Genomic DNA, 23,330 nt, shown 5'->3' with positions numbered 1-23,330 from the left:
TTTACACAAGTTTTCTTTAGCTGCAGTGAGTTGAGTTATCTCGACCACCATGATGACCTGATTATAAAGCAACAACAATCAATGTCATCTAAGCAGACGTTTAACCAGCAAACAGCCTTGTATCTTTTTCTAGTCATACTGTGATTAAGCAAGAAAACACATCAGATATACATGGAATGGAAACACATTTACTGATGTATTGAGAAAAAAGTGGATTTTTGCTGACACATGAATTTAGGTATATATTCTCTCTCTGTTTTTTTCTCCCAGAATCACTTTTTCTCCCTGCACATTGTTCCCAAGTCTCCTTATCGGAGAGGCATTGGGTCGACTGCCTGTCACCCAACCAGATAGTGTCTGGCAACACTGCTTACTTCAGAAGGCAGCAGTGGGACAGAGCGCACACACTCACTAACACACAACACAGCTTCAGCGTGGCTAACTGTTGCGACTGGACTCCAGTGAAGGCAATTAGGCGCATTGTATGCTTAAATGTCACAAGACGGTGGAGTGGAGAGAGGAAGGAGTGCAGTGTGTAAGAGAGACCAGAGCAGCGGAGAGGTGGCGGCGGTGAGGAGGAGGAGGGGGAGATACTGTAGGTAGGAAACAAAGCAAAGAGTGAACAGACCGTGTTTGCACAGTTACACGAGTTGTGAATAAATGATTGCAACAGTTTAGGGAATATGTTTGGAGTGAGCATGCATTCATTTGTTAAATGTGTGTTATATAGTACATGTTTATTCAGTCAGGATTTTATATGCTTAGATGTATTTTTTTTAATCGGTGTACTAGTATGTGCTGTGCTCGGTGCAAATATGTGTGAAATATAATACAATACACAGTCTTTCAAAGGTCTGTTCTTCTCAGAGTGTGATGTTATTCTGGAGCGGCCAGACTTATTTTAAATTATTATATGCAATTATTTACTTGTTTGCAACTTTCCCTGATGCCTCTTACTGTGTGTGTTTGTGTGCGTGTGTTTGAGTCATAGTGCACACTTTAAAGACAACTTTAGTAATACACACCAGTTGACTGGTGAAGGCTTGTCTAATTGAGGAAAAAATTGGCTTCCCCAGTGTGTGTGTTCCTCTGCATGTGTGCACACACACACACACACACACACACACACACACACACACACACACACACACAAAATACAAACAGGACTGTGGCTAGCCACCAGAGATGCTTCTGCAAGCTCAATTAGGCTGAAAATTGAGTGGTTCAGTGGTGCAGCCAAGAGACAGGATGTGAAATGGATCCGGTCGAGTTGATAAAAGCAGGAGCATGGTCACCGCCCAAATGAAGGGCGTTAATTGCTCCGTTGCGTAGAATACACACACACACACACACACACACACACACACACACACACACACACACACACACACACACATGTGCTTAGTCACACACTGAGTGGAGAAAAACATAAACTGCACAGCTAATGAACGTGACATTAGCTGAAATGTTAGTCCATTAACGCTGACAGGATTCAGTGGGCTGTGGATTTTAGTGCTTGCCATTGAGTTGGAGGATGTTTCTGGAGGACAGGCTTCCTCCTCTGAAGCCACCGATCACTTTGTGAGGAGTTATGATGTTAGAATGAGACGCCATCACGTCTGCTGCCCTCCTCCTGCTAGGATCTACTGGGCACCCTGTAGAAGAGAAATACAGTTCTCAGCTTGACATTCAGCATCTGATTATTATATCTACATGTGAAGCGCCTCATAAAACTTGCTTTGACGTCATCCATGGGCTGAAACTCAAACCAACTCATTTTAACTTTAATGGGCGTCAGAATCGCCACAAGATGGAGCTGATTGGTCAATGTCAGACCAACTGTACATGCTGACCTGCGCCACCTGTAGGGAAGAAAATAAACAGCTGTTGTGAGTTTGCATTTGTGCCACCTGCAGGCAATGAGTGTTATTTTCTCTCTCCATGTTTTATTTAATACCTGCAAGTATAGCTGCAACATGCACATGTTTTGGCGGATTCTCTGTCACTATAGCAGACACTGAGAAATGTATTGCTTCAATGGACTACATTTACCATCAACACTGACTGGACATCCACGTAAAAGGTGCCAGATTGTTCCTTTAAACTTTAACTATTACACTTACATGCAACAGATTTGGAAATTATTTCAATAACAGCCCAGTTCTTATTTCAAATATTTAGCACCGAAGACAAAACTTGGTCAAATGTTGCTTTTTTGTTTTCAATTGTTCACGGCATCTCGCCCACTTCGTTTTCTTGTTTGTCATTTGCGTGAGACCCCCTTCTTCCCTGTCTAAATTATTCTGGAGCACAGCCCATGAGGCCAGAGGACATATGCTGACACATCAGCATATGTCCATCTACAAGTCTAAACACAAACGGCTCCAGCTGTTACTTTTCTTGTTGATGAGTGGGCAGGTTGACCTGGGACTGCAGGTCTACTGTACAACTGCTGGGATTGGGACTCTGAACCTGCGTGTCATTTCAGGTGCTTTGGTTTGATGAACCTACTCCTTTTTTTTCCAATGAAGAACTTGTAACAGAGCTTGTAAAACATCCGACTGAAACTATTCTCTTGTGAAGAGTGGTTGCTAATGAGCAAAAGAACTAAACCAGTGAGAAAAATCCCCGACAGAGGTTCCAATGAGGAATACGAGCCTCGCCTGTTGTTTGATCACACATTATGCCTGAGGTTATACTTATACACAATCAGTATCAGGATCATAACTGATAGAAGGAAATGTATCTCTGTAAAGCTAGATTTCATTCATTCAATTTTGAGGCCAGATCCGTGTAACTCCAGCAGTGGCTCAGTGGCTCGAGACTCGAGCGTTTGCCACTTCTTGAAGTAACGAGCCAAACTGAGATCTGAAGCCAGATCCGGCCAGTTTGCCAAAACAATATCTGTTTAAAGCCAAAGTTCGCTTTGAAGTCACATGTGAAACAATACATTTTCATTGTAGACAGTGCCAAAGTCAACACAGGCCAGGTTAAACCCTGGCTTAGAACACTCGAGGCAGGATCAATACATGAAGACAAGCCTAGAGTGATTAATTAGTGGCCTGAAATTGCCAGAGGTCTGGACACCGAATGCTTGCAACACTACGAGTGTCATGCTGATTGATGGTGAGTGTTGGACTCTGTCCGGTTTGGCTGAATGCTGCCTGCCAGAGATGCAGTAGGACAACAACAACATGAAGATCAGCCATCAACATTTCTGGAGGTGGGGGCCGACCACATAATTACAGATCGTTCTTTTAAAGAATGTGATGTTTGAATTGTGCTGTCATTACAGATGCTTAATGTGCCATTGTTTGAATGGCCAAGCTGATGGTTTGGAATTATCCTGCAAAACCGGACTCTTATGCATCTCTCTTTATGCTCCTAAATGTCAAAATCACCATTTCCCCCCTCTTTTTAAGAGGCGGGGAAAGCAAGTGGATAAGTACGCACTCCAGGGTGCTCTTGTACAAAGACAGTAAATGATGGTCAATATTAGGCCTTCTTCTGACATTAATTCTGTCCGTGCAGAGCCCCTACAGTAGCTGTGGGAAAGGCTTGCTTATGTTTTTGAACAGCGCTTCATGCACAAAATGCCCGGTAATGGTGACAGATAATTGCTTGCAGTGACACAACGCCAGCCTGCAGCAATGTACCATCTTCGCAAGAAGAGCATTTTCAAATACCACAGGTCAAAAGACTTATTTTGTGCAATTTACAGGTAAACTGAGGCCAACGCATGCAATCTGTTTGATATAATTTACAATGCTTGACTGAAGAAGTAATTGAAACTAACTTTTTAAAGCACACTGCACTTTGACACGGTGCTACCATCATTCCCATCAGCTTTCAAGCATTGCAGCACCACAACACACCCGATTGAGGGGCTTAATTGTGGTGTAAGAAGTCTCTGAGAGGCTCTGGGATACCTCTCGTATGACATATAATGAGTGCTGCAATGAAGTGGCTTTACCGCCCAAAACTCACACCTCTGAGTATGCAGAAGTTTTAGAAGGGGAGCCACAAGTACCATCCAGATCTTTTTAGAGGCAAACTTTCTTCATCAACAAACTGATAATGGGCAGTAGCTAAATGAGTAATGGGGAGCTGGTGTTGCCATGCAAACAGACACAGACAGCACAGTTCTGCAGATTAATGGGTGAGGTGTCTGCCATCCCAGTCCATTCCCCTGATCATCCATCATCCTTCCCTGGCCACACAACTCAGCCGAGTGTATTTGTTTGAGTTATATTTCCCAAATATTACTGTGAAGATATTACTTCTGCTGTCGCATAAACATCTCCAATCAATATCAAAGCTGGAGAGAGCTCACTCTCAACGCCTCATTATGGGCCTTTTAGCATGCTTTCTTTTGTGTTAAGTAATGCTTCGATGACGGATAGAATAGTACAATAAGCCTGCGAGGACGCGATAAGATGAACACCCGATGCTACTTTCCCACAAGAAAACAAATGGCCTGATGATGAACCCAATTATGACCCACTGATTGTTATCAGTCAATCATTTTAATTAATCGGCTATCACTGGAACCATCATAAGGCCCATCAGATAATACCTTCTTTAGCACTAATCCAGGTTGACGTGCATGTCTTGCTCTCGGTCACATTATCCGTCCCTGACTGCTGAATCACGCTGGCAGATTGTTGAGACAGAGCTGATGATCCTCATCACTGAAACGTAAGCTGATACTCCTGGTTTGTGTTGCAGAGAGAAAGCCCAGCACAGCGTCTGCTGCTCTGTGTGGTCTGTGTGGAGGTGAGTAATTGTAAATGTGCCAGGGGGCTGAACTCTATCAAATTTATTGACTACCTCTCTCTGTTGCATGACAATAACCCTACTCGGCACTACCCCACCTGCCTGTCCTATTTGCTCTGCTGGCGGTTCTTGAGGTTAAGGCCACAACAAACCACTGATTTACTGGCCTCCAGAACAAACGGGAGCAAGCACCAAGGGGGTTTCAAAGTAGTCTGCAATATTCGATTTATTCTGCCTCCCCATTCCAGGCCACTGACCTTTCAGAATAAGCAGATTCCCTCTCACCTCAGGGCTAAAAGCAAGGTTGATAAAGTCAGGCCTTAACGCGCCAACAGCAAGAGCTTTTAATGAGTGAGACATACAGTATGTGAACCCCTTAGGGAAACCACCTAGCTAAACTAATTGTCAGGTAAATTTCACTGATATTTTGTTCCACTGGTGGCAAGCTTTAGGCAGGGTTCTCTCTACTTCCTCCTGCTGCAACAGTCAGTCTCTCCAGGGCTTATCTGGACACTGCAGATGAGAAGCACTGTGAGGTCTGGAGAAGAAGGTGCTAATCTGTCTTCTCTACTGTGCTGAAGGGGGGAGGGGAGAGAGAGAGAGAGAGAGAGAGAGAGAGAGAGAGAGAGAGAGAGAGAGAGAGAGAGAGAGAGAGAGAGAGAGAGAGAGTGTGCACGTGAGAACAGCAAAAACGACAGCAAGTGAGAGTTAGAGAGAAACGATATACACAGCTCAGTCAGCAAAACAATTTCATATCAATACACGTTCCCTTCTGTCACATATCGTCCTTTTTCCTGCTGGCAAATATTACCTGTTTCCAAACTGGATATTAAAAGCACTCACTGTCTTCATTTGTATAGCTAATATTGGCTTTTTGTGATGCTAAACTCAAACAATATGCGTGTGAGATGGAGTTGGATCATTAAAAGCTATTCTATATCATATCATCAAAACGTTTTCAGCTCGTCTTTGCCTTCATTTGCACCATCCAGAGCATATACATTTGTTCACATTTACTTGCATCTTTGCACTAACTTTATATACAATCACACCACATTCAACATTTGCTTTGTGACAAGTCTGAACACACCCGACAGTGGAAATCTTGCCTGATCTGACGATATGGTGAAAGGGTTAATGAAAAGTTAAGGGTTCTCAAAATCATTTGCAATTATCCTCCAGGGACCATGAATGTCTGTATCAAATTTGATGCCAATCTGGCCAGTAAATGTCAATATAAAAAAGCTCACTTTTTAATAAAATGAATGGACAAAGAGACCGAACAACATTGCCATTCTCAGGTCACACCGCTGGCAAGAAAAAGATAAATGTAGACACGCAGGCACGACTAAATAAACACCCACAGGACAAGCAAATGTGGACGTACAGAAACACAATGAAGGCTGCATTGCTTTTGAGTCAAGTCTATACCCCTCTGTCATTGTTTCTTACTTACACTAAAGCCACAGCCTCAGATCTATTAAGATGTCTTGCCTTTACTTGCCTCTTTCATTCCATCCATCCTTTACTTTCTATCATCCTGCCATCTATCTATCTAGACTGCCTGTTTGTTTGAGAGAGATAATGATTACAAAGATTACACACTGTTTATTTTATTTTCCATCTTTGGGGCAAAGTTGATCACACATGCTGATGATTCTGCTTGGACTCAGCAAACTTAGTACCAGCTTTCAAATGTTGTTTAGGTTGAAGATCTCTCTTTAATGCGTCTCTTCCCCTGCCTCCATCTTCATTTTCCGCTCAGAGTTCATGTGGATTCAGCAGATGAAATCAATAAAGCATTGTAGCTTTCCTCTGGATTCACCAGTCAATCAGTTTCATGGGACGAGCAGGTGGTCGTCATGCTTTATAGACTCCTCATCTGCTCTCACAGTTCTCTGTGTGGGAGCGCTCCTGTGTGGGAGCGCCCCCCCCCCCCCCCCCCCCCCCCCCCCGAGTTCCAGCCACAATTTCACAACTCTCTATTATTCTGATTAAGCCGCTTCCTTTAGTCCTTTACAACGCTATTAATAAAAGCTGCTTTACAGAATGATTGAATAGGCCCGACAGCCTATATCATTACCATTTCATTAATTACTTGTCAATCCCACCTTGTGATGATTAAAAAGGATATCATTCAGTATTTCACTCTTTTTCATTTGGAAATGACAGTCTGCCACTCACTTTTTTCCACTGAAGCCTAATTCTGATGAATTCCCAACGGGGCGAAGAAAAGACATGATTAATAGCATGCATGAGTGAAACACATCAAATTAGAAAGGGGAGAGGGCAATATGTAGTCTGGACTGCATTGCTTATGAATTACAACGGTATAGAGGGAGGAGAGACATCCACATGGTTGTATAAAATGAATACATATGATCATGTAATACCTATAATAAGAGACAAGTCTCACATTCTTTTTAGGATGACTGTGTAACACCATGGCTCACATGGTGAATGGAAATGTCCCATCAGTGCAAATAGATGCTATACTTACTCACCACTCTGCTGCTCTAACCTTTTCATTTCCTAATCAATTTCAATCACCTCCATTCTGAGTGCTATTAAGTTACTGTCAATGAAACTCAACACTTCTTGGTAATTGCAAAACTAGAAGCCTATCAGACATGGGAGGAATTATGCCCTGTGAATCACTGGAAGGCATTCAATATGAAAAGTCTGAGCACAAAGCTTAACAGCAAAATCAAAAAAGGGCTAATTTAAAGCAACTGGAAGTAGTGAACAACATTGCTGAATATTACATGGCTCTGCCAATGTTGTTCTGTAGGAAGTAGTGCTGTGAAAATGGAGAGTATGCTGAATTTATGAAGTTTAGAATTTGCATTAAAAGCAATTACTTTTTAACTAAAACTAAATCAACATTATTCAAAATCAACCATATACTCACAAAATGCCACAGGACATTTCATGCTCGCTGAAAAAAATAAGCTTTTACTGCTTTAGCTACCCTTCCCGTCACACTGCTGCACATCTCTTCTTTTTTTTCTCTCACACTCTGTGCCATCAACCATTTTCAAGCGACCTTCCCTCACCTCTCAAGCTAAAATCCAAAAGCTGTATCTGCACACTGTCAACACAGAAATATAGCCTGCCATTCAGCTTGGCCAGCGTGCATTTTTGAGTCCATCCAGTAGGGATTTAGGGCTAGTAGAGTTTTCACAAACCATAAAGGAGCCATGTAATCCTTCTATTGAACTTGGAAAATCTCAAATATTGGAGTTGCAGGGTTCTCACATGATGTCAGCGATATACTCTACCTGCCTCATCACACACAACCTGTCTACGTTCTGCTACACCTGTCTGTCAACATGTCTGCGTGTAGGCATGAGTGCATGCCTTCTTGGCATGTTTGAGTGATTTGATATGCACACATGCTTTTGTGTGTGTGTGTGTGTGTGTGTGTGTGTGTGTGTGTGTGTGTGTGTGTGTGTGTGCGTCACTGTGTCTGTCGTTCATATTAAATCTCCATCAAAGTCGTCATACAGCAAATCCATCTGTCATATTGTGAGTAACTTCTGATTGTCAAGCCCCCATTAATGACCGAGCTTTACATCCTTTACCACCCACCAAATGAGAGCGCTTATTTATTACAGCTTGATGGCAGGCACAGAGAAAGACAGAGGATATAGGGGGAGGCGAGAGAAGAAAACAAACCGCCACAGAGAGGCAGGAAGAGAGAGCGTGTGATAGAAGGGTAAGGGGTAAATGGATGGATGGGAGAAAACAGGAAGACAGTGATAAAGAGTGAGAATGTGAGAAAGGCAATGACAGATGGAGGCAGAAACAAAGAAAAGTGCTCGCGAGTCCTCCCTCCCCAAATTGATTCTGACTGTCGGCCGGGGCGCCTGATGGATATCTGAGCCTTAATTGGAATTTACATGCCAGACACGACCATGCGCCTCCCATACCCCAGCACACCCAATAACCCACTGTGCTCTCAACCTGCCTTGAGTGATAAGTGCTGGCATGTTTAGCCCCAACAATGGGAGTTTCTGAGGCCCCCAGAATGATGCATTGTCTATGAGAGGGAGTACCGTTTCAACAGTTGATTAATGACAAGGAAGCTATCGTCAGCTGCCATCGCACCGCGGGGGCACGTCGGCCCCAAATTGGATGAGTGCGAGGGAAGAGGAAAGGTGCTCAGTTGCTAGACGGAGTGGAACTATCACATAAAGATATTTCGCTTTGGCACAGTGTTTGCTTTGCAAGCCTGCACACATCCAGAAAATGGGAACTTTCAACAGCAGCATCAGCCCTGGGGATTCACTGTCATTTCCCAACCCTACACATCAATAAAAGTAAACAGGCAACATTACTTTATAATCCAAGGCTCCGAATGGATATATGACCTGAATATAAAACACACATTTCAGAGGTAAAAGGAGATTTGGGTGATATTGAAACTGGATTTTCTTTTGAAAAAGGAGAACAAATACAATGTCCTGGCTTTCGTTAGATTTACCGTCACGTTTTGGGAATGCAAATACCGAGCTCTTCGCAAAAGCCCTCATCCCAGGCATTCGCTCTCCGCCCTCTTCTGTGTCCAACTGGGGGCCGCGCTTGATTTAGTTTTATATTTACAAGTTTCTCCAAAGTGAGACAACTATCTGGTTGGTCAGATGAATCCTCACTAAATACTTCATTCAATTCTCCATGGAAGTACATTTAATACAGCATCTTAAGCTCATTCACAACAATTATGACTTTACAATCAGCACAATCAGATCATTGATAATGTATGAAGGACATAGAGCAAGGAAAGTCATTATTTGCTTTGAGATCAATGTGTTTGACAAAACAATATCAACCTTGGATCGCATGATGGCAAATGTGAGCCAGATCCATTCCCTGGTGAATACCACAAGATGCCGTTGAAAGCTCTGGAAAGGGAAGCAGGTGGACCTTGAGTCGAGTTCATTTTGTCACACAAAAAGGAAGCCGTTCGAGTGGTCGGTCCATCTGTTGATATTCTATGTTGACGTTAGTCATGGACATGTCAGTATTTGCACTTCAACAAAAAGTATTGCGGTACTTGCCTATGTTGCCTGTGCGTATGTGCAGCCGGCCCCTGATAATGGTGTGGACCGTCACGGGGCTGAGAGCTGGCCGTCGGCCCACATCTGCGCTCGTCAGCAAGGTCTCCTCTCCCACGTAATCAGTGGTCAGCACCTCCACCTCGTGAAGGGCCTGCACTGCTGATTTACCCTGACGCAACATGTACTGGGGATGCAAAATAGGGTGTGAGAAAAGGAACCAAGTGGCATTATGCATTGAACACAAATGCGCTGATTAAGACACATTCAACATGATTAAATGAAAACAAGACAAATAAAAGCACATATACGCCAGGAGTGGGAGTTTGAGTTATCTCTAAATGAATAATGTCAAAACAGCCCAACCGGGTTGTAAACGACTCCCTTACTTTTTTCTCATTAAATGCTTTACAAACTTCACCAAGTTGAAAAACAAATCAATTCCGCATCAAGGTTGGCAAGAGAGTTTCTGTCCAATCAATGAACAGCAGGGTTGAAAAGTTAAAATTAAAACGCCTTTAATGTGTTGTTTGTCTTCTCTTTTAGCGGTTGATGTCGGAGGGAAACTCGCTTCGGTCAAACCCTTGAACACACAGGGACAAACACTAAAAAGTGCGTTTGTTGAACGGCCACATTTCATAAAACAGGATCATTTGTATTTGTTCTGGTCCTCGAAGAGGTAAAACCATTTACTAAAACTATTGTCAAATGGGTATGATTTGCGTATTTGAGGAAACCTGGGTAATTTACAGTATAATGAAGTGTTTTTTTATTTAACATTCTATTATCAGAGGCAGCTTTCTCTGCAACGCCTGGTTCCCGCTATTAAATGTGTTAAAACAATCTGCAAACGCTGCATGAATCTATGACAGATGCACTGCGTTACAATGAGGGTGCGTCACGAGTTGACAACGCATGTGTAAACAGGATGTGTTTTTCTGTGGTTTGATGCCCAACTCTGTGAAGTTGGACATCAACAAATAATCACTTTCATCTTGATACATTTGAATCATATGTCAACCTTTTACCTTGAGCTCGACGGCAGTAGAACCTATAAGGAGCAATGAGTCGCTGTCCCAGATGTCAACTTGCATGGTGTGGAGGGCCAGGTAGCGCAGGAACCAGCGCTTCTCTGCAGGCTTCAAGAAACCCCCATCTACTCTGAACTGCACCTGCAGGCCCGGGGAGCCTTAGACAAGGAGAGACAGGACTTCAGCATGGAGGGGAAAACATATGTAATGTGTGATGTAAAAATGTATGATGGTGTGATTAGCAGGATAAGGAATCAGGACATCATCTTCTTACATAGCTCGCTACATCAACTTAAAATGAGTTAGCTGCATTGGTTGTTCAACAATAACAACACATACTTTGGCAAATTTCTTCTATTGTAAAAAAAAACTGTTTAGTTAGCTGCTCTTAGCAACCCCAGCCAATGCGTCAATTGAAAATAACATGAACAGGACACTCCCAATTACAACATGTTAGTTGTGAAGATTTGCTGCTTTTCTTTGAGTTATCATAATAATAATAATAATAACAATAATAAATGTTATTTGTATCGCACTTTACATTTTTTTTTTAAATCTCAAAGTGCTACAGGCTAAAACAGGGCAGAATAAAATCATATATTGAACTAAATAATATGTATGTGTTGGAGTGCTCATCGAGCGAAACAGAAGACATTTTTTTACATGCATTTTTCTATTTTTTATTTATTACAACTTTCCTATCTTTATGGAAGAGCATATGACACACATTTGTATCGTACAGTACATTGATGCAATAGCATGTTGTTACTCAACACCACCACCAGAAAAAGTGACCGATCTGATGATTATGTGGGCCTTTTGTTTCCATCCAGATGGCTTTGAATATGGAGGGAGAGCCATAATATCTGTAACCAGCTGTCAACCTTGTGGACAGAACTGCACGGGTGCAGCAGCCATCAACGGGAAGTCATTAGGTCTGATGATTGTGCTTGATGGGAGTACAATAACCAAGGAGTATGAGGCCATTTCACAAAATCAGAAGCACCCTAGGGTTCCCATATTTCAAGATGATAATGGCGCCTAACACGGCCAGAAAACCTTGAGAGTGATTTTATGAACAGCGGGCTAAAGTCATGGCATTAATCGGCACATCAACCGTAGATTCCCACTTCATCACTCAAGCTGCTTTTCTTCTTGAAACACTATGCAAAGGTTTAGGACTGGAGCTTTTCTGAGGACAATGGCAGCCTTAAATAGTATTCATGCTACCAGTATAATCAGTGAGCCATTTGCTATTTTGTCCACTCCTGCAAAGTCACAAGCAGAGACATACACACCAGCCCATTTTGTTATGATTAAGCCCAGACTGATTTTGAGAATGTACGAGTGCCCTGTGATTCTCTCTTGACCTCTCTGAAATCTGACTCATCCTCTTACGCCGAGCAGCTCAAATGGAAGCGACCCCATCCCTGATCCAACTCAGCTGGTGAGTGGGTACAATCAGTCAGCTGCAGCCCAAACCCAACCTGCAGCGGCGTGTCCGTGTTACAGCGCGTGTGTTCAAGGTGTGAGTATGTGTGCCAGCTCTCACTGAAATCCCCCCCCCTCCCTCTTCGACATCCCCTCCATCTCTGTATCAAAGCCCCAATGCTGTTTTTATAGCCATAGGATGAACGTGAAGAGAAGCAGCTGGCTGGATAGAAGTGACGGCCCTGCAGACATAACTCTCCCCACCCATGAACGGATAGAACTATTTTTACATACACTCTCTCTCTCTCTCTCTCTCTCTCTCTCTCTCTCTCTCTCTCTCTCTCTCTCTCTCTCTCTCTCTCTCTCTCTCCCCAGCTTCTGTTTCCCGGGGTTCAAATGTAAAGTTTTGTTGGAAGCAAATGCCAATACCTAGTGCACAGTCAATATAGGGTTGGGGCTCCATAGGATTGTTTCGAATCTGACCTCCAATCCCCAGACTTTTAGAATCTGAATCCTTTGAAGTCACTTGCTTCTGACACTTTTAAGTGTCAAATTAATGAGCTGCTATCAGCCCAAATGAGAATCTGAATTTGAGAAAACACTCACCTCACACAGTTCATTTAGTAGCTGTTAAGAAGCTTTCGATCATATCAAATTAACTTCATCAGCAGATGCAGTTTGCCCACTTTGCGTCACATTAGATTTGTTTTTCTGAGCGATTTAAGGACTTTGCATCTTGTAAATTGAACTTTATCTAATGTAATAAATTTAGCTAGGTCACTTGCTTGTGTATAACTTCAGTTACGTGATGGCAGGTGGTCCTGTGTGTGTGTGTGTTTGTGTGTGTGTGTGTGTGTGTGAGAGAGAGAGACTGGCTTTGGTCTGGTCTTCATTTTAATTTTAATTTATCTGGTCATATACTGGAGTGAAGTTCTGTTTTCTCCTTTTCAAGTTATAAAAGCTGCCATAACAGCATGTAGATCATCATGAGACACTAAAACTCTGGAGAGAAAGGCAACATACAATTCTTTCGGATGGGTTGCAGCTAATTATAGTGACTTGAAGTTACAGAGGTAACCTAGGGACTGCTGAGTAGAATCCACCCACAAGGGAATGTTTCTTACTGATCAGATATCTAAAATGAAAAAAAACATACCGACTAGGGAAACCTCCATTGTAGCAGTGACAGGGCATTACAGACTCGTTTGACAGTATTCAAGAAAAAGATAAAGGGAAGACAAACAAAGACCAAAGAAGTCTATTTATATACAGTATTTCTGTGCTGCTTTTCCTTTTGCCTAACCTACAGTGACTCCCTCACCTCCCCCCTCTCCCCAACCACCCGCCAACTCTCTCCACTTGCACCATTAATTCTCCCAGCATGCTCTTGGCTTGTACACAGTGGATGGGTGGCAATGAGAGCACAGAGGGAGAGCGAGAGAGAGAGAGCGACAGAGAGAGCGACAGAGAGAGAGATAATGTGCAATGTGTGTCTGTGCTCACAAATGGGGAAGAGCTGACAGATCTGGCCCAAGGGTTGTGTGTGTGTGTGTGTGTGTGTGTGTGTTTGTGAGTTTGTGTGTGTGCAGCTTGGTTTGCAGACGAGAAGCGGCACCCAGCCGACCCCCCCAAACCTGGATGGTCTGCCTGGTGTGCACACAGCGGGATCAACAACTCTCAACAACTCTGTGAAGGCTGCAGGCAAAGAAAAGGGTGAGGATGAGCTAGATGGAGATGCTGACGCAAACCAGAGCATCACTGTAGACTAAGGTTACATACACCAATATATTTTTAGTTTTAAAAACAACAAACATGTTGGCCATTCAAGGTTTTCCACTAAAATATGAGAGATACGACGCACTTTGTTAGATTTTTGCTCTGTTACCTCTAAACAGCAATGTAAAACTCAGCCAGATAGTTTGACATTTTACCTCATCCACTGCTGGAATGATAACTAGGGGCGGAATACATCAGCAAACTAATGTTTCATAAAACAAGAATCCTGTAAAATTGCTATAGCAAAGCTACTATTGGTTTAATTGCATATGCACTTAAAGGAGGATCGCCCAAATAATAGGAGATTGTTGACAGAGGTTGATTAATTATTCTGCTGGATTTACTGAGGTCACGTTATTTGCGACATTCTTTTTTGCTGGGAAAATTCTCCGCCTCTGAAAAGGAGGCGGAAACACAGTGCAGACGGGATTCACAAGAGCCATAAGGGAAGGTTGTAGTGGCAAAATAATTACAGTTAAAGGAATACTTTACACTTAAAATTACCATTTGTATATCAATTTCTAACTCTGTGTTGCCTTGAATTTATGTATAAAACTGTTTTTCTTGCATGCCTCCACGGTGAATGGGGAATCAAAACATCCTTTAACAGACTCTCACACAACTCGTGCAGAATGATCCAAGTCTCATTTATCCAGAAAGTAGAGTACACGACTGGATAAATGAGACTTGGGTTATACTGCACAAGTTGTGTGAGAGTAATTAAACGGATGTGTTGATGTATAGTGTATAGTTTTGCTGTTGGCCTGCATTTACCCCAATTCATCAAGGATTAACTCTGCAGGCAAGAAAAAACAATCTGTGAAACCAAATGGGGACACACTTCACTATGTAAAGTTCCTCCAATTTTAAAATCATTCTCACGACACTGTAGAGCTGGCAAACGTCACATCTTTTTCACACGGGTGTTGAGGTTGAGTGGAGCTGCAGCATGTTGGAAGTTTGCTGAGGTTACTAAACCTCCTCTACTCAAAAGAATCATAAACATGAAAGTCGTCCTAATAGTGGTACTGTTCAGACCGAACGCAAAGTGAATTTTAGACGCATGTAAAGGTGATGTAAACTAAGGAGTGGTTGAACCCAAATCAAATAATTTAATTTGCATGAATTTGAGAGGACAATTTGTACTTTTCCCAAAGCTTTATGATTACAATTATATATTTAAAAAAAGGTACAGAGCTAAAAAAAAAAAAAAAGGAGGAAAGTAACAACTGGAGTTCCTGGTAAGGTTTGAACTGAGCTAAACCCACAGAAAACTCCAAGTGTAAAGTCAGACATGTCAGTCAAGCACAGTCTGAAAACGCCCACACAGTCCTGAGAAGAGTTCTAATCAGGAGGCAAATGAAAACAGCTGTGTGGGTGGACCCTGGCTGTGTAGGGCAATATGCAGGATTATTCCCATCAATGGCAAATAATTGCTAAAAATAAAACTGGTCACATATTGACCTGCTGTTACAATTGGCTACTCAGAACTTCCAGTGTGTCCCACTGCTACCTTTTTCTGTCCGCAAAAATACAAATTATTTCTAAGGGAGAAAATTGCATAGTCCTTTCCTCTCTGGTGAATTATTTTAATTGTTACTACCTACAGTCTAACCATTGTGATTGCACATAATTGTAAAAATGGTACACCTATTGCCTTAGCGAGATCATTGGTGGAGGCAGAGCACTTAAATCTCTGTGTGAGCTAACTTGAATGAGGTAAACAGCAGGATGCCAAACTGTGTCTCACTTCCTTACTCTGAAGTTCTTTTTAGTGCCACAGTAGGAAAGAGAGTGTTACGGAGTGAAGAAGCTGATTGTCTTCTGGCACATGTATCAAAACGACTGCGAGAGTCATACTGGCTTGTATGTAGTGAGAAAAAACATGAAAGTTGGAAATACATGTAATATTCTGCGACTTTTTCGCCCCCACAAAGCAGCAGTTGGCAAACTCGCATGATTGGGACCCCAATTTGAAAATGAAGGATTTACAGCTCAACCAATTTGCCACGTAAGTGCACAAACAAAGTTTTGAATTTTGCACTCAAGTTTTGTATATATCACTTCCTGTGTAGAGAGATGATTTCCTGCCTGGGATATTCCTCTTTTGCAGCATGATTCAGGCTGAAGAATGGCTGTATCTTTACAAAATGATCAAGTGCTGCTGTAAAACTAACTTATTAATGGGGTTTAAAGACATTTTCTGAGACCTGATTTGTGAATGGAGGCTGACATGATAAGACTGTCCAAAACAGGGTTAAGGAATTGAATGGCTTTCTGAGGAATTTCCACTTCCACTTTGTGCAGGACACAGAATCACAACGCTGAATAACTCCAGCAGCTTTGAAGCTCAGACATATTCCATATTCTCTCTCAACCGCTGTCTCTCACCCTCACACACACACACACACACACACACACACACACACACACACACACACACACACAACTTTCAAACGCTCACACTGAATGGAGAGGGAGCAGTCAGTGGATCATTGATCTTGTACAATACTTGGATCCCACGTATCTTTATAGTTCACTTCTGCAGCCAATAAAGAGCATGTTCAATGTTTTACATTAACATCCATTTATCCAATTAGGGAGTAAAAGATTACAAAAGACTACAATAATTTCATTGGAACGGGGGAATTACATTTCCTCACTTAATCAGTGTCTGTAAAATGTAGTAGATTTGTCATTGTAACTTCAATAGCAATTTCTTTGCAATGGGGGTATAAATAAGGTGAGAGCAGTTATGAATTCACCACTTTTTTGGTTACATTGAATGGCGGAACAATACAGCGATCGTGGAGTGGTGTCACAGAGTGCTCCTTATTTCGACAAAAAGCCTACAGCCTTGCTAGCAGCTCTGTGAGCATGTACTTTGGCAAAGCTACACTCTGAGCTAAATGCTAATGCCAGCACGCCACCATGCTCACACTGACAATGCTAACATGATGTTCGGCAGGTATAATGTTTACAATGTTCACCATCTTGGTTTAGCATGCTAACTTTTGCAAATTGGCACTAGCAAACGATGTACAGCTAAGGCTGATGGATATGTCATTAGTTTTGCTGCTGTAACTCTCCACAACTCAGCCGCTGCTAAGTGGGCAGACAGCTTTGGTGAGTTGAATTTTGTATTTTCTTGCTTGTTTTTGAGTTTGAATGAAGTGTGTTTTAAAGCGCCTTACATCCCATTGGTTTCTAGACGGGGGCTAGTCAATTGTGGGTTGTATTCATTCAATCACACAATCATTGAAGACACATCTGTTGGAGATCTGCACTGTAATGAGTACACCCTTCTAGCTACTATTGATCCTGAGGGAAAATTGAATGTATGTACCAAATTAATGAAAAATTCCTTTCAAAGCAAAAAATGTTAACCTCATAGTTCTCCATTTTAGTAACAATAAAAGAGCAAGGACAACCTCATACCTTGTGAATCAGAATGTCGATCAATCTGAAACCAGCCTTCACTTCTCCACGCCACCACTACAGGGCAGTGAAAGGAACAGCTCCTTCCTATCTCCAGGCCATGGTCAAGCCCTACACCCCCGCCCGACCACTTCGCTCTGCTGCCTCGGGGTGATTGGTTGCCCCGTCGCTCAGAGGTCCTGGCGGCCGATCGACCCGGTCACGGCTGTTTTCTGTCCTGGCCCCACAGTGGTGGAATGAACTTCCCACTGACGTCAGGACAGCGGAGTCGCTGCCCATCTTTCGGCGCAGGCTGAAAACCCACCTCTTCAGGAAGTGCTACCTTGAGCCTTCCACTTAGCGCTTATTGTTTTCATACTAGCTTGGTGCACTTATTGTATTCGTATTACTTATAGCACTAACTGTTTTTCTTGTTTCTGCACTGTACTTTGGCTCTGAGTTATGCTCTGCTTCATGCTCTTAGATGCTTGTTTGGGAAAGGAAATGGACTTATGACTTCTGGTGACTAGTAGTTCTTTTGATTACCAATGTTGAATGCACTTATTGTAAGTCGCTTTGGATAAAAGCGTCTGCTAAATGACTGTAATGTAATGTAATGTAACTTCAGGGACTGTTACAAAATCTGTAAAAATGTGTGTATAATGACCTCTGGTAATTGGAGCCAGTCCAACCAACATGATGGTATCCAGATATGGTTTAAAGGTGTCCTGTCCCGTCCAAAAGACGCCTATTGTTTTAACAGTGACGTGAAACATGCACCCGTCAAAATAAATGTCATTTTATTTGGACAGAGCTCTCATTGTCACAGATTTATTCATGACGACAACACGGAATAAGGAGACACTACGGAGTAAAACACTTAAAAAGGAGAGAACAAACATGCCTATTTTGTATTTTTTCTCAAGGCCACACTGAACACTAACAGCTGCTCTCAATAATGAAGCACGGAGGGTGTAGCAGAAAGAACTGCATTAGTGTACAAAGACTGACAATTCACAGAAAAAAATACTAAATTCAATCAACTAAAAAAATGTACTGAAAAATAATTTTGCCTGTTTTTGGGTCACACGGCCAATGCCACTGAGTAAAGCAACAGACATGCTTAAAATCTGTAACCGGGGAGCTTAAAAGTAGAATCAATTTGCAGTGTGTAATGGCAACGTAGAAACCATGACTTTAAATCTTTAAACTTTCACTTAACTGTTGGGAATGTCTAGATTGTAGCTACAACTATTGAGTATTGCTATAAAGTGTTACAAAATCTTACTCTCTTTAAATGTTTTTCCCTAAACCATAAATGCTTAAAGCAGTGTACATTTTCTTGGCCACTTGGGGCCAAAAACAAAAACAATCTGAAGACACCACCATGGACATATTATCCCCTTGTAAAGTTTTATGTTGATTGTGTTACACACCAATTGTTTATTTACCTACTCAGCAGACATCGAGCAAAGACTCAACTCAATCCAATAATCATACTCTGGTTTTGCCAATATCCTGCTTATATTTAAAATTAGCATCGAGATGTCTGATTTTCTCCACCAGCTAATCACAAACTTGTCTTTCACAATTATTATTTGCTCCATTGTTAATACAAACTAATTGATTAGTGGAGCTTTAAAGGACCTTTATTGGACAGCAATCACTGTGGCGACAAGTGACAAGAGTTGATTTCTTAGTAGATGTTATCCTTTGGTGCAGGGATGATAAAGGAGCAATATACGGCATTCAGAGCATTAATATATCATCAAACAACTATTTTCTATGAGTCACTGACTCAGGTGTCGCCATGTTGAGAGCTGTTCAGAGGCGATCGAAATCAAAACCCCGACAGAGTAAGCCAGGCAGACACACAGCTGACAACCTCGCAGCTATAAACTAATTGATGCGGTGGAGACTTACTGGGAGAGTGGCGCATGTCCACCACACTGTACAAAACGTCATGGCTGCTAACTCATTGGACTCAGACGCCTGTTTTGCGCATACACTGCAGCTGGTGGTAAACGATGGATTTAACCTGTTTGGTGACAAAACCACTGAAATGTTTATCCGTGACATGCCAAAGTTTAACTTGTGATAGGAACACCGAGTTTCTTTTTCTTTCAAACTTACAGGTTAGTCTCACTTCAATAACTGTTTTGTATTATATTTTAGTTTTTTTATGTGATTAGATGTTTAAACAAGTGTAGTCCTGGGTGTCTTTTCTGCTTTGAAGTTTGTGAAATTTGTGTGTTAAATTTAGATAATTTCCAAATGTTCACAAACCTTTCTCACATCTGATTGTAATGACATGACAAAAAAAAAATTATTTAATGCATCAGCATGATTTCCACTTAATGCACTCAGTTAAGCTAATCTTTTTGACTTACAATATCATGACAAACTATAATAAAATCTTTCCAGAAAGGGCATGTGTACATAGAAATAATTTTACTTTTGTTGTGGTTCAGTAAGTAAAGTTGCGTAACACCAATGAGTCAGCTTTAAATACCTAAGGAAACAATAAACTCTAAGAGAAGCTGTGAATAAAAACTGTTAAAATGATAACTGTAGCGCTTAATCCTCCAAATAAGTATAGTTCAGCAGTTGTGAGTAAATAGCTGGAAGGGCTCTTTGGAATATATAGAAGGATCTGCCTGAATGTAGGAGGGCTCTGTGGAAGTGCACACTGGATGATATAGACTGAGAAAGATGCAGGGACAGACAAAGATATATTGACTGAGTTAGACTGGAGCGTGTGTCTGGGGAATGGAGAATTTGAGTAGGCGTAGGAAGGAGGAGGGGGATTGTTTGTGTGCTCGATATCACGCTCCGTCAAAAGCTGTAATATCTCTTCCATTTCATTAGTTGCTACATGAATAGACTTGACAGCAATCAGCGCCCGTCTGGCTGATTGAAAGAGAAGTGCCTCAGCATCAGAGAACACCACGGTGCATCATGGAACGAGATTGCAGTTTGTTGGCACAAATTTGTACAATGTTAATCGGGAAAACGGGAAAATTAACCAAAGCCTGGTTTATATCCAAAATCTGTAACGGATACGACTGCAATACGTTGTGTTATCAATGGCAGGGATTTACAAGGGTTTTCAAAAGCATGCAATACATTTTTACAAAGGTGAATGCATTTTCCCACCTTTCAACATGGACATGAACGCACCAAACAGCATGAATTTGTTCACATTCTCAAACATATCACTATGTATTGATAACATAACTCTGCTTGTTGTTCACTGTGATAGATCAGTTATCCTGTGCTAGTTTCTAGTCCCTGGAGTTTCATACCATGCTAATACAATTGGAAGCCAATGGCTGCTAGCAGGGTACGAAAATAAATAAAGTTTATTTTACTGTAATTCTTTTCTTTTAAATGCTCAAAATGCATCCACACTGTTGGGACCAGAGTACCAGGATGGTTTCATTCTTCATAAATGTTTACTGGGGAGATGCACAAAGTCCAAGTCCATTTGAGTGAGGAAGTGAGCAGTAATATTATCTTTCTTTTTTGTTTTGTTTTTGCAGCAGTGGATCCTTACCAGAGTTGACAGTGCCGTCTTTGTTGATGGAGGCCAGGACACAGGGAAGTGGAACAGTAGCTTTTTGTTGAACCCTGTCACTGGTCAGTAGTTTGAGCTGCTGCGATGTGACTGTTGGAAAGCGATAGAACTGGAAGGTGAAGTAGATGTTTTCAGGCCAATCGGGACCGACGCCTGCCGCTGGTATTCTGGCAAAAGATAGACAGAGGTGGATGCTTATTCAGAAAAAAAGTGATCGCTCATGCTGCAATATTTAAAAGAAATATAGCGACGCTGCATGCAAATAAAAGAAAAGGTGATTGATTTACTACCCTGAGTATGATCAATTTAACACTAACTGTGATATTTTTTATTACAAAATCTATGTGGGGAGTAGAGTGGTATGCATATTTGAAAATGGATGGTTAAAAATGTCATTAAAAACCTGGAAGGGTAAATCACTTTTCAGGTTTTGATTTACCTCAAACAATTCTAGCAAAGAAAAAAAATCAAATATGCATGTCTTGCACGTCCTCCCAGAGCCTTTAACTCAGCTTTACAGCTACTTAAAAGTAAAAAGCCAATAATAAAAATGAGTATTAGAACTTCAGATGGTAAATCACACCTTTAAAATTGGCTCTAAATTAGACTGCTGATTGAGTAGGTACAAACTCAGCTCTATACTTTTGATATATTATAAGTGGATAGCTTGGCTCCTTCTTAAAACTTAAGGCAGCATGAAAACTAGTTATTAGATCTGTGAAGGACAGGAAGTCTCGTCTGTTTGTGTAAAAAAAAAAAGTGTATAAATGTGGTTGTATTCTGTTAACACAAAGGGAATCATTATATGTAGTTTGTGTTTGCTAGGACTCATATGGAGTATTTCTCACTAAGAGAACCTCCTGGTGCTGTGTATTCCTTTTCACACAAACGCCACCCTCTGAGTGTGATTTCACATACACGTACACAGATCTAAACACACACTTGAAACTGCTGATGGCCCACAAAAAGTCCTGGTGAGCCTGCAAGCGCTCGATTTAGCAACAAGCATATTAAATAATGAGCGGGTTTCAGGATGAGCCTCTCTCTGTTTCCGTCTGATGAACAGATTAGCAATCAGTCATCGGGTATTTAATAATGAGGAGAAAAGATGAAGGCACTTGTAAACAAGCAGGGAGTGCTGGGAGCCCCCCCGCGTTCACGGAAGGGCCGTCAGAGCCAGAGATTTCAAGGTGCAGGAGCGGCGTGTGACCTCCCAGTCGATCACTTGCTGTGGAATTCCACTGTTTAAGAAGCCGCCGTGCTCCATCTTCACAGAGGAGCCGGCATTAATATTAATTCTGTAAACAGACAATATTGATAATTATGAGAGCTAGAAATTACGCTGCCTATGCAGAGGCTCCCCGCTTGCTAAGCACTGCTGCTGGCGCCGTCTAACTCCCTGCCTGCCATACCTGTTTGTCATAATTATGAGGCAACCCTCGACCCTCCCCACAGGGAGCTACAGAGATATGCGATGTATGTTCGAGTATGTGGTTTCAGATTGCACTTCAGGTTGCCTTGAAGAAAAAAACAGAAGAATCAAATAAGCTTTGATAGCTTCACAACAAACAAATTAAAGACACAAATCCATACTTTTGGATATTAAAAGTATGCTTTGTCTCACTGTCTCCGACTGATAGTGTTTCAACTTACCCAGGGGCTTTAAATATTTGGTGTTGTAATCTTACAATATAACTAGGTTTTTACTACCAAACTTCCTTGCAAATTGCCCGCAGAAAGGAAGTACTTTGATTGCCAGCCTGTATGGAGTAAACAAGATTATGCTGTCCCGAAGAAAGCTTGAAAAAAATGTGTCTTTTGTGTATAGTGTGTGCACAAACAACTACTGCAGTATCGTCGGTTAAAGTGGAACCTGGAAGTTTGTCTGACTTCTTTTTAGCGATGTCACCGTGTCCCCAAACCACAATTGTACTTTTACTGGCCAAGTTCTACTTTACTTGAATGTATTGATTCATTTCTATATTTTGCTATGTTCTTAAGTGGCAGCAACTTCGGCAGCAAAGTATTTCACACATTTTTGTGCATCTAATTTGCGAATGGCAAAATACATTAAAAAAAAAAAAAAACCACAGCAGCTGAACAAAAATGACTGACTAAACTGATTGACAGAACAAGTAATAAAAACACCGCAACGGCACTTTTTGTTCTGGAAAAAAAACTCATCACATTATTTGACAATCAAACTCAAGTAAACAAAATGCTTGTTGATGTTTCGACATGATATGCCTAGCAATATGTCCAAGG

The 23,330-nt window shown here is 41.6% G+C and overlaps 1 protein-coding gene across 1 annotated transcript in view; it reads right to left on the bottom strand.

Annotated features, from left to right (window-relative positions):
• nphp4 (nephronophthisis 4) overlaps positions 1–23,330 on the bottom strand; it is a 172,664-nt gene that overhangs the window by 43,391 nt on the left and 105,943 nt on the right. Inside the window, exons 15-18 of the mRNA XM_068733608.1 lie at positions 21,045–21,232; positions 10,862–11,022; positions 9,837–10,020; positions 1,521–1,655 (exon numbers count right to left, since the gene is read on the bottom strand). Coding sequence (XP_068589709.1) covers positions 1,521–1,655; positions 9,837–10,020; positions 10,862–11,022; positions 21,045–21,232 — 668 coding nt within the window. The remainder of the gene's footprint in view (positions 1–1,520; positions 1,656–9,836; positions 10,021–10,861; positions 11,023–21,044; positions 21,233–23,330) is intronic.

Source organism: Cebidichthys violaceus, unplaced genomic scaffold, assembly GCF_023349555.1.
Source record: "Cebidichthys violaceus isolate CVI_PGR_0920_01 unplaced genomic scaffold, fCebVio1.0.p SCAF_6, whole genome shotgun sequence".
NCBI lineage: Eukaryota > Metazoa > Chordata > Actinopteri > Perciformes > Stichaeidae > Cebidichthys > Cebidichthys violaceus.
This window is presented reverse-complemented; position numbering and strand designations above follow the sequence as displayed.